This window comes from Panulirus ornatus, chromosome 19 (genome assembly GCF_036320965.1).
Source record: "Panulirus ornatus isolate Po-2019 chromosome 19, ASM3632096v1, whole genome shotgun sequence".
NCBI lineage: Eukaryota > Metazoa > Arthropoda > Malacostraca > Decapoda > Palinuridae > Panulirus > Panulirus ornatus.
In genome coordinates, this window is record NC_092242.1 from 58,805,099 (window position 1) to 58,818,134 (window position 13,036).

At 36.7% G+C, this 13,036-nt stretch overlaps 1 protein-coding gene across 1 annotated transcript in view; it reads right to left on the minus strand.

Moving 5' to 3' along the window:
- LOC139755706 (transient-receptor-potential-like protein) overlaps window positions 1-13,036 on the minus strand; it is a 212,949-nt gene that overhangs the window by 39,170 nt on the left and 160,743 nt on the right. Inside the window, exons 13-15 of the mRNA XM_071674351.1 lie at window positions 1,691-1,886; window positions 881-957; window positions 638-833 (exon numbers count right to left, since the gene is read on the minus strand). Of these exons, the coding sequence (XP_071530452.1) occupies window positions 638-833; window positions 881-957; window positions 1,691-1,886 (469 nt within the window). The remainder of the gene's footprint in view (window positions 1-637; window positions 834-880; window positions 958-1,690; window positions 1,887-13,036) is intronic.

Sequence of the window (13,036 nt, forward strand, 5' to 3'; positions counted from 1 at the left end):
ATGATCTGAATGCATCAGGCAACATTTATGATGAAGATAAAAAAATCTTCAATGTAAAATGTATATAAATGGATGCAGCACTACACCATATTCTGGCAATGACTGTTCAGATTGTGGCTGAAGTGGTTTGGAGGAAAAACGTACATTTCACTCATTTGCTTACAGCCAATAACAAAAGTTTTGGGGGAAAATGAACCAGAATTCAATAATATATGGAGTGAAGGTACATAACCCAGAGGGAAGTGAGAAGAGCTTAGCCATCAAGAGTGACATGCAAGCCATGTAGTTGACGGGAACTCTACAATTCCTTAAGAAATAAAGTAAAAAACTATTTAACTTTTATAGAGTCAATGAAAAATCGAAGAATGTGCCAGTGTAAAATGCAGTATGAATCGTTACGTCAAATGCTACGTACTGTAGATGGCGCTAATGATACAAATTCTAACGAAGTGTCCACTACAAGAGGCTTTTACACAGTAAGGCAATTACTTTGTGCTGCAGATGATACCGGTACGACATTACGGTAAAACACTAAGCTCTGCACAAACTGCAATAAGAAACTGAGTATTGTGCATAGGAATAAACTAAACTTGCATATGCAGCACAGAAACAAGAAAACCTATGAATTAAATAGTACCTCTATCTGTTGGAAACTGTTGGACATCATAGCTATGAGCATATTAATGAGAACAATGATGGACATGACGTGGTAGGCCATGAAGAGCCCCTGGCCCACAGTCTCTATGAACCCATGCTCCTCCTCAAGGTCCGTGCTCTTGGGAGAACTGATACCAAACAGGGACCAAAACAGCGTTGCAAATGTCACGTCCAACCTAGAAGATACAGAGTATAATGATAATAGAAAACAGGCACTTCCAACATCATGCGGTCACGGGGAAATGAATAGGACTGAGAGACATTCCGAGGGGAAGCTGGAATACATGATACTGGAAGGAGCTGCAAAAGGAGAAGGCACTTTATTAATATAAAGGTGGTGGAGATGAAAGCAAAGCTTTATTTTATTTTATTATTCATTTTTTTTTTTTTGAATATAGAGAAGAGGGAAGTGGTGGCTCAGGAGAAGGAAAGACAAAAAGGATCCAATAAAGACTTGAATAAAAAAAGAAGAAATAGACATTCATAACAAAAATTATTATTCAGTGAGCTTCAAATGCTAAATGCTTGCATCACAGTTAATTTCAAAAAATTTCAAAATTAGAGGAATGAAAGAATTAGATACTCAAATTACAAAAAAATATAAGTAAAGCAGTAATAAAGGAAATACTACAGTCTCATCCCTTATTATGACTAGGGAACCACACCAATGAAAAAAATTCATGTAGATACACCATTGTTATAAGCTTGTCTTGTTAGTTATTCAACTGTTACTGTAAAATATAAATGTAAAAGAAAAAAAATGACTGAAAAGAAAGCAAGTGACTAGGGGCCTTCTGGAAGCAGCAAACCCTTTTGATATTATTTCACTTATAAACAATCAATCCCCATGACACAGCTTACGAAGACACAGCTTACAAACAACTGGCCTTCTCAGTGGCATCAACATGAAAGATAAAAATACATGCTGTTCCACAAGTTACTGAGATCACCACAATAAAAACTCAAACAGACATCCAACTCAGCAGGTCAAGGCTCCAGTGGGCGGCACAAAGGCGCCATCCACCTTGTTTACCTCCACGATCTGGAAAGAACGACTCATCATGGCAATGAGCATGTTGACCATCACGGTGATGGCCATGATGAGGTAGGCCCCCAGCAGCGAATGGCCAATGATGTCCGTGAAGAGCTGGTCCCGACGGTTCGACAACTCCTTCAGGGGAATAACGCCGAAGAGGGACCAGAGGAGTGCGGTGTAGGACTTGTCGATCCTAGAGTGTAGTGGAGGGGGTGCCAGGGTCAGTGAGGCGCGACTGATACATGTGAGGCATGTGGTGGAGGAACACGAATCAATTTACTTTTTAAGGGCATGGGGAAAAGGGACCAGTTCAGGCTTCATAAGTGTCAAGGATTATGGAGGTAAATGAAATGGTGATGGATGAGTTTATATCACTTTTCAAGGAGGTTGATGGTGATGTTAGGTTAATGGATGTGATGTGTAGCAAATGTATGGGAGGGAGGGAGGGATGGTGCAATTTAATTCAGGAAATGAATCCTGAAGAATTTAATATATATCTAGAGAGGGAATCATTTAACACATTCAGTGGGGGAGTTTTTCATCTTGGATTTGTTCAACATGGAATTACAGGTCGTTCTAATGTGACCCTGAGCTAATGAACGGGACGGATATCTCACGCTCTTAAAAATTTCAAACTGGGAAGAATGATATTTAGAATTACACGTGTAGTCATACCATGAATCAGCTGTAAAGATAATGTTTTTCACGAAAGATACATTTGCTTGAAAACAGTTGTGTACAGAATTCTGGACATCCTGCTCCTTCAGAGGTGGGTATCTAAAAAGTACAAGGAAGCCTGCAGAGAAAATAAACAAAAGATTGTCCCAGTGTATATAAATACTGTACACTGTAAAGAAATAAGAACAGCATTCACAAGACAGTAAAGACCATGAACAGTTACAGGATGGAACTCCATCATCTTTTCAGAACTTACAATCTTGTACTATCAGGCCCACATTACTGTCTAAACATGATAGTTCAAGTCATTCTTGTGAAGAGTCCCACCTTGCAGTACTGGCCTATGTTGTTTAATAGCAAAAGAGACAGAAACTGTGGTGCAGAAGACTGGTATGTGGTTACAGGAGAGCTGGATCAGATAAAACCCTGAAATTGAAAACATTTCTCTAGAAATCCCAGGTCAGCTTGTTCTAATAATTATTTTTTCTATGTGTTTAGCTATTTGACCTGGATGCAATCACTTACATTGGTGTTTGTACACCTTCTAGCTCCACCTTTAGTCTGAAGCTTAGTTTTCAGTATATTCTATAAGTCTGTACCTGAAAAGTAAAGCATAGCTACATCAGATGACCTTTAAAAGCTAAAATGAGACTGACTGTTTGATAAATATCCACTTACTCCCCTTTCTACAGGTATGTTCATAAACCTATGAATTCTATTTGACTTTGCAGTCAAGGTAACACTCATCATGGGGAATAATCCAAAGAATTCAGAAGCTACATGAAACATCTGACATAGTAAATGGTAGGTGAGGGATTAGACCAATAGGAAAACTAAGCTGTATCAAGTCAAGGCAGTTTGCATCTTTGTCAATACTAAAGATAATTCTTGCTGCCTAAAAATGGTCTTTTTTTTTAACATGGTATGCATAAGAAAGGATATCTCCTGAATAACTTGATACCTCAGCCCTTCTTAGGATTTATACATCACATTCTTCATAATTTGCATGTATTTTCTTTTTCCTGGTCAACCATAAATTCCTGATGCATGTGGTTATCATACATCATAAGTCAGACTAAATTCTGGTCTTACAAAAAGATTGCTAAATATACATCTACATCTTAACACCAAGTTCTACTATGGAAACAAGAATTTAAGGGGGTCATACTTGATTTTAGTTTACAATCCAAGGAACGGTGGTTTTAACTATAATTTCCAATGAATTAAAGAGTGTTCCAAGGAGCTCACATATTGCTTGCAGCTCAGCAATGAAATATGTATGGAAAGAAATAGTTTGAGAAATATAAAACAATCTCTATCAAGTTTCATGGCCAAAAATGGAATTTACTTCAAGGTGTGGGTTACACAAGTTCCATGATGAGCCATGTTAAATTCCAAACAGCTAGGTTGTTTGGGATTATACCTTTAGATAAGGGCATAACCCAGGCAAAATTCAAACTAGATTTATGGACTTTATGCCAATGAATTCCTTCCTTGATACTGGGGACATCAATATAAGGCTCTATGGGCAAAGGTGGAATTTTCTTCAAGCTCTGTCATAATCTGTTCTGGGTTAAGCCTTTTTATAAGTGGTAAACATACAAGCCAGAGTTATGTGTCCTATATTATTAATTTTTTTTAGATACAGGGTAACAAACATGTAAAATCTAATGAGTATCTGATTTATATTTCTCAAGTTATGCATCACGAAATGTGACTCCCAATGACGAACAATGAACGAAAGTGACGATGGACAAAGAGATTTCTGTACGACTGTAACAAGAGAGGTTCAACAGGTAACCAAAGAATATTGGAAAACATGTTAATCCTCTTCAGAAGAAATGAGTATGCTAAGGAAAAACCTATGCATCCTAACATGACCTCAATTAACCCTGACTAATAAATCTGGAAAGCTTCATAATCTAATGAGTACCACATCGTAAGATACTGTGTAATAATCATTACATATGTAGTCAACATGTACATATTCGTAATACAAAGAACAATCTGATTATGCAAAGCATACTAAGGTAACAAAGCCCTACATTTACGGGTGCATTCTCATGTCAGTTGACCGAGTCTGTAAATGAGGAAAGTTAACAGTGGAAATGGGAATGGAGGGAATGCATTTTACTATAATCCACTGTATTAATGTGACTGATTTCCATTTTCTGGGCAGGTTATTACTATTCATTACATCTGATATTACCTAGATAATGACATTTGAAGAAAGGGTAGTTTCAGAAGTGTTCATCGTGTCTTGTGGAAGTCAGAATGTTGATTCTATTAAAAAGATCCTTGAGAAAAGTATTGCTGGAAAAACCTTGTATATTCTGACTAAAACCTGAAACAATATGATGTCTGAATGCATTACTTGTCCGATGATTGCTGACATTGAGATACTCTTTATAAACACAGAAGGAAAAATGTCCTTTATCATCTGACAGAAATTGACCCCTGGAAAGGCTGACAATAACTTCAAACAAAAGTTTATGCTTGACTGACAATGATCTCACCTAAGCTTAGTGCTGAAACTGACCTTGAATAATGCTGCCTCTTATCAAATGATGATCTAACTGAAACCAACCCATTTCAAGATGATTTCAGTTTGAATCCTAGTTGAAGCTGAGGTAGACATACTGTAGTTCACCTTAGAACCTGGTACCTGATTGCATATGTCATTTAGTTAAGATTTGAATCTTTCAAGAAAACCCTGAATGTAGTAAATTGCTGCAGGAGCTGACAGTAACATAAGTTTGCTCTTAAGAGTAATTTGACTCTAAGTGAAGTTGACCTCTGACTGAAGAAGACCTCTGTTTGAAGATGACCTGAATGAGGTTCACCCCAATGTAAGGATGAAGTTTGCTCTAAAATGTGATTCACTCTGTAGTGAAGCTGTCCTGTAAACTAATATTACTGCTGAATGACATTAACCCATAGCTGAAGATATCCCCTGGGTGAAGCTGTTCCCAAAATGAAAGCGAAAAATTACTAATTATACCCAACAAAGCAGTCTTCTGGCAGAGGATGTCTTTGGATAATCTCTATACATTTTAAATAAGTGCAAGGTGCACTAAGCTACAGCAGCAGTAAGCATGTGCAGTTTTTTCCTACGTGATTTTTGTGGGTACGACATAAGGGTGACCTTGAAGGAGGTCTCTGAGGGTAAACTTTAAAGATAATATTTAAGTCTCTCCATTGAAGCTGCTTGAAAGAAGAGATTTTATAGTGGCATTTGAGGGTAACATTTCAGGACTACATTTAGCAATGACATTTACACATGGTTTAATAAGGTTGTGCTGAATGTAATTTACTAGGGGGTTACCTTTGAGGATACATTTTTGGATGAAATTTACACAGAATTCTTGTGTAATTTTTAAGGATGAATACCAGAAGTGGTTTCAAAATGAAGTAATTATTAGTGACCTTTAAGGATAACCTAAAAGTTACCTTTAGGGATAACTTTCTTAGACTCACTGTTCAGGATTACTTTTAGGAATATTTTTTATAGTTATCTTTAAATACAACCTTTGAGGGACTGATTTATAAAGGAGACCTGTAAGTGGTAACCCTCTAAGAATAACCTTTAAGGATGACCTTCTACTTGTGACACTAAAGGGAAATCCCTCAAGTACAAAGCTTGAGGAAGTCAAAAGCATAACATTTTAAAGGTGGCCTCTGAGGGAACATATGGGTGACATCTAAGGGTGACCATTATGTGCAACCTCAGAGAGGATTATGTAAGGGTGGCACTAAAGATGTGTCACTCACGTCTTGAAGCCGCCCCTGTATTCGCCACCGTCACTGCACAAAGAATTTTCAGCATCAAGGGATCATAATGGATCAATAAATATAAGTAGATAAATTGGTCAAAGTAGACAGATGAATTACAGTTGATCAATACAATTAAAAAGCTAAAGTCTATCTTGGTGATTAAATCACACTAGACCAATGGGTTGAAGTGCATTAGGGGATGAAAAGATGGATAATTGCATCAAAAGGAATGGTAATGGAAGAAATAATGGTGCAAAAGATCACAGTAATTAAATGAGGCAGTTTGGACCATATGGTGTCAGGGAATAAAAAATTATCAAGATATAACTATGGATTAATAAATTTAAGTGCATGGAAAGGATCAATGTTTCAAAGCACATTAGTGGACCAGGTCAAAATGACCATATAGTGGATAAAAAAAAGATCAAATAATCAAAGTAGAAAGATTTGTGTAAATGGATCAAAAGTATAAAAGGGAATAACGATAAAGAAGCAAATAAAGAAATTACTGAAGATATAAACTGAATCTTTAGGTAAAAAGGATCATAGGGTCAAGGTAAATTATCTGGATCAAAGTGTATCAGTGGATAGATGGAGAAGGGGATTCATAAGAAAGAGGAATCAACAGGCCAAGAGGTTCAGCCAATCAATGACGCAACAGTTATTAAAGGCTATGACTGGGTAATGTGGGAATGAATGAGATTTTGAGAGTAACAACAGTGATTTAAATTACATCAGCAGACCAGGGTAGATCATTGTAAATTAATGTACCAAAGTGGACTATTGGGTCATGGCACATACTTTGTCAAAGTGAATCACTGGATCAAATCACATGAACGACTCAAAGCAGATGACTGATTTGATGATTCTGATTCTATAATCAACTCTATTCTCACCAAATGCATAAAAGCATAACCTACTAGTCTATAATGTGCAAATGTTCAAATCTTTGAGACAGACTTGTTACCCTATTTTCCAATAATGAAAGACTATTGTAACTTCAAACTGATCAGTATGTAAAAATTAATTATAGAATCAAACTGTATCACAAGAACAGGTTTGATTTAAAAAAATCCTGGATCGATGAATCACATGAAAAAATTTATGCAGGTGGTAGAAAATGTCTTCTAGGGTAAAATGTATTCAAGATCTCGAATCAAAACAAAAGAAAATACGGTACGGTGTTCCTGTAAGCACCTATACACATTGATTGCTGGTTTCTATCTGGTTTATAGTGTCCAGGTATCTGCCTGTCCATCCATCTGTTACTCCAACCATCTTTATTGGATATGCCTTTTGTAACATAAAGAGCAGGATAGCATCTACTGAATCTTCCCAAACACAGCAATAATAATCAACAAACAACTTTTCAACAGAATCTAACCTAATTAATCTCCTCACCAAAAACATATCCCAGAGTGAGATCACACTCTACACTCCATGATAATACTGTGTATGTTTCTTTACCTGCAAGCAAATTATACTGCTGACAAAAAGAAAGGTAAATTACTGGACAATGAGAATCTACATTTGCAAAATTGAGAGACGAGTATTCAAGAATGATCTTAGCTTACTCTATCAGCTCCTTTATAAAAACTTAAGTCTGTAAACAACCTCATAGACACCAAGGCTGGAAAAGCAGAGGCAAATATTTTCAGTAAACATACTCAAGCATAAATGAGGGTGTTTATATAAATAGGGAGTCAACAGAGGAGCACAAGTGGTAAGTGTAGTAGTAAGGGGAACAAGAGAGTGGTTTGGTTTATGTGAAGAGGCTAAAAAATATGGAGACGTCTAAAGAAGATATATAGAAGGCAAAGCATTCAAATTTCATTTGAAAGGTATATTAAAGAAAGGAATGAGTACACCAAAATATACAAGAAAGACAGGAATTTTGAAAATAAGTACTGTGGATGAGGCAACACAGATAATACGAATGAAGGACTCAGATGGATGGGTTACCGAGGCTAATAGGGACAAATAACGACACTTCACCACTAATAATACCAAGATTGGTAGGAGGATAGATGGCAGAAAGCAATGTGATTTCTAGGAAGGTCATAAATAAGGGTCCTCACGGTATTCCATCCTATGTACAAAAAAGAATGTACAAACCATGTGACATGTATAAACATTAGCTTGAAGATGAATTATTATCAGGGGTAAGAGGGAAAGCATTTCTGTTTACATGATAAAGTAGGAAAAAATACATTACAATACAAACTAAGATCACTAACAAGCTACTGTATAGATATTCCTAGAAAAAAATATTCAGGAAACAAATGGCTAAACACTTGGAACCATAAAATTAAAAAGTTGAAAAATAATATGGCTTCACAGTGCAAAGATGCATGTATCATGAATCTATACCTGAATGAGCAGTAACTTCGACAAAAGAGACAAGTTGGATAGGCTGTGTTTTTAGAATGCTAAAATGCATGACACTTTCACACAAGAAATTGGCTGGAAAAAACTAATTTCCAGGAATGCACTGGATGAGAGGGCTTCTCCAGTGGATCACGCAATGCCAAAGCATACTCTTCCCTGACCTACATATCCAAACACTCTTGGTGGCACAAGACACATGTCAAAGGTGCCTTTCAAAGTGGGTAAATGTATAAGCAATTTTTGGCAGGGTTCAGTCTGGAAACCATCGCTATTTCTGATATACATACAAACCCTCCTCCATGACTCAAACATCTACAAACACTCTTCCAAGACCCAATCCTCCACACGCATACTCTTCCAGTCTAAACTCAACACACTTTTCCACACAAAGTTATCTAAAACCCATGTCTCCACAAAACCTTTCCATGATCCCCAATCTCCACATGCACTTTTCATGACTGTAACATATCTATACATGCTTCTGTATCCCAGACCTCCACATACACTTCTCTATGATCTATGCCAACTCATTCCTTCTTCCATAACTAACACAGTCACTTTTGACCCACACCTCCATGCATTCTTGTGAGATCCACATCTCTGGAAAATGTACTTTACAACCCACGCCTACGCAGACACTCCTTTATGACCCACTAACCAGCAGACATTCCTTCAGAGATGAAGCCTCCAAAATGCATTTTCTGTGACTTAATCTCTATGCACACAATGTTCTATAATTTACATCTCTACACTCAACAACCTACATGAACTATGACTCTCAACTTCACCAACAATTCTGTAAGACCCAGCCTCTTACATACACAGTCCCTCACGAGCCAAACCTCCAGATACACTATCCTGGACCTCATACCTTCATACAAACCTCCTAAATAACACATCATTTCTATGCACATGCACATGTTTAATGATTATCATATTTCTCCTGGTGCCTAGACTACCATCTCTTGAATACAATATTTTGTAAAGAATACCCCAACCTCAGCTATGCACTTCTTCAAGATACACACATTGTGGGGTGGTGAGGAGTACATAGGACACATACAGAAACAGCTCCTACATGTAGAATAGGATACAGTGGGTTTACATCTGTGGTTCTACAAGTTAGGGGAAGAAATTATAACTGTGTAAGAATAGCAGAATTTGTAACGTATCAAATGGGGGAAAAGACTGCTGTCTCTGAGAGTCTGTATACAAGCAGAAACTAATGAGAGAGGCAGTTTATGCTGTCATAAAAAATTATCTTTAGTAAAACTGAAGTGATCATCTGAGATTAAGAGTAATAGGTTTCTAAAAATCTAAACACTATAGAGGAGTTCAACACTGTATATAATGAATTTGAACTGTATTGTGTTCACAGACAAATAAGCTGGTTATCTCCCGACACAACATGTTTTGCTTCAGAATATTCCTTAGTTACTGAATCATTTATAAGTCACAAGAACCTGGTTGTGAAAAACTTGATGGCTGTGAATAATCAGTGTGGACTGTTTTCTCTATATAAAGTGTAATAACATTTATACTATTATCTAAAGGAAAGAGAAGTAGGCAACTATCCTAATGTTTGATTAGGCTTTCACTAAGAAGTGATAGAACCGGGAATTTTGAGTGAAACTGATCTTAAGGCATTGCAAGACTTAGTTCTGGACTGAAGGATTCCATAATGAAGAAGAGAAAGGTTAGAGGAGAAATGGAAGAGAATGGCTGGAATCTGTCTGAACCTCTAAAAACTCCATTATGACAATGATATGGAAGTCAATAGTAAATACAGAGGATACGATAAAGCCGGGAAGAAGTCATGGAACAAGGAAATACATTCAATGAAACGATTGCTATAAAAGTCTTGTAGAACAGAAGCAATGCAGCAAAAGATCATAACAGAACATAATAAATAAACATGATAAAGAAAAACTTAAATCAAAAGTATAGAGGATTATAAGGAATTTCAAGTAGGGCAAGAGACAGATCAGGCAAAAATTTACCTGATCAAGGGTGAAAAAAAATTTGGGAAGGAAAGAGAGGGCAGGTTTAGAGGAACAGTTTAGTGAAGGAGGAGAACCTAGACAACTGGACCAAAAGTGGAACAGAGATTGATGGGGAACACTGAATCAGGACAGGGTGACTTACTGAATGACACTAGGGAAGACAATATACTCTTGTCAGTGAGAGAACAAATGGGAAAACCTATGGATTACTAGACTCAAGGTTCAAGAAGGCACAGGGTATCCAGGATAATTGCATGATGGTGAAAATGTGTCTTCTACATGAAACATGTCAAGGGGATGCACAAACCAAAACTATGGGGTTTAGCTGACAGGTGGGATGTACCAGAACAGAGAGAAGCAAAGCACCACGAGGATGACATACAGTGGTAGTTGATGTTTTTCGGGCAGGAAAGGACTATCCCAGTCAGAGAAGAGTTTGTGATGGAACAAGAAAAGATCAAGAAATTCTAAATGCTATGGACATGCTGGATGGAACAAGAGAAGATCAAGAAATTCTAAATGCTATGGACATGCTGAGTGTAAGTCTTGAAATTTAGGCATATTAGAAAATTGTTTGACTGTTAGACATAAAGGGATATTTTGTGAAGATATGTTCAATATGAAACAGTTTAGCCAGGAGGTACAAAAGCAAGCTGAAAACATGGCAACAAATGTGGAACTTCCTGGAATATCAGTCAGAGGTGACAGACCAATGGAGGAGTGAAAGACAAGTAAGGAGCACCATCAGGATAAGAAAAGGGGACTAGAAAAGCTGAGAGGGTACGTCAGCTCTACCACTGGCTCAGGGAGGCCAAGAATTCTAAAATGAGTCTCAAAGTGAGGGTAATATCTTTGAAAATGGGTAGTCTCACAGTTAATGGAAAACAACTGGAGTTCAGGAACTGCATCAGGAAACAACAAAAAAGAGCTGGAGTTCAGGAACTGTATCAGGGAAAAAAGATCATATATTGTTGTAGTGTGGTGTGGTAACCAAGGTGTGGTAACTAACTAAAGATACATCTGACCTGATCTCTCAAGAGTGGAGCAAGAGAATATGGAAGGAAAGGGAAAATAAAGGAGGAAGGAGACATGCCTTCTTAAAAAGGTACAACATTAGATTTCGGGAAATTATGATGGATGGCTCATTCAAATATCACACAATGGTAAGTGTAACTGTAAAACGACTTGCAATGGGGTGTTGACAAATCAGAAAAGGGAAAAGTTCAAGGAGAACCAACCAATAAAAACTATCAAATCTCTAAACCAATTTGGTGATGCCTTCGGAAAATAGTTCTTCAAAAGATGTAAAGACAACACAACCAGAGGCCATAAATAAGAAACTGAACTTGAGCTGTACATGAAATTACATAAGGTAGTGCTTTAACTGGCCCATGTCTTGATTATCTGGTTTCCTATTCGGAGTGGATAAGGTAAGGATAGAACAGTAAGACAAGAGGTGATGCTGTGAATACTGACAATATACATGTTTAAAAAATTGTATGAATGTACAGAAAGTTCAAGACATGGGGGCACAAAAGTGTGCTTCCACCTAATACTGCAGAAGTAGGTAATAAAACACCTCCACCTCCATGAATATTCATCCATGACCTATATCAAAATCAACATGCACACTCAACCATATCTATTCCAACAATATCATTTCCCCATGACATACCTGGGATGGGATAATCATGATCAGTAGTTGTGATCAATTGTAGCTAATTACACTCCATGTAATTGTGTGTAATCAACATTATTTTGTTATCTGTACTTGTAATGAAATCTGTTATTTGGTATAATTTCTTGATTTCTTTAATTACTTTTGAATCTAATATGAATTCAAAAACTTTAAAGGCAAAGTTAATATATTTTATTAAAAAAGTTATAATTTCTCAACTTAAGACATAAAAAAATAGGATGTGGGTATCTGTTTATGCAGGCTTAATTGTCAAGTGTTGAGAGTCAAAACAGAGTTTAAGGAAGTGTTCCTCCCAACTTTTGCTGCTCGAAGTATTACTGATGTAGTGTCTACCAGTGCCTTAAGATTTCATGTGTTAATTCATCAGTTACCCTAAGTCTTCATCATTTACTGTCTAACAATGGCTTTAAGTATTCATGAAATGTTATCTATCAATGGCCCCAAGTCTTCATGACGTGCTATCTACCAATGGCTTTAAGTGTTCACGATGTATTATCTATTAATGACTAAATTTTCATAATATGTTAACAAGGACACAGTTGCCCAAGTAGATAAGATTTACATTATGTATGAATAAAGTTTTAGAAAGGGTGAAGAGTAATTTTAAAGTAGTCCATTATGCTGTAAAGTAATTATGATTTTAACTAAAGATATTGTTACGAGTTTTATATCATAATCCTAATTTAAATAAGAAATTGTTATCAGTATGTTACAAAGTCATGTGATCATGCCAAACCTTACTGTATACATACTCATCTATGGTAAACAATACCACAACTTCATCATGCGCTTTCATTACAC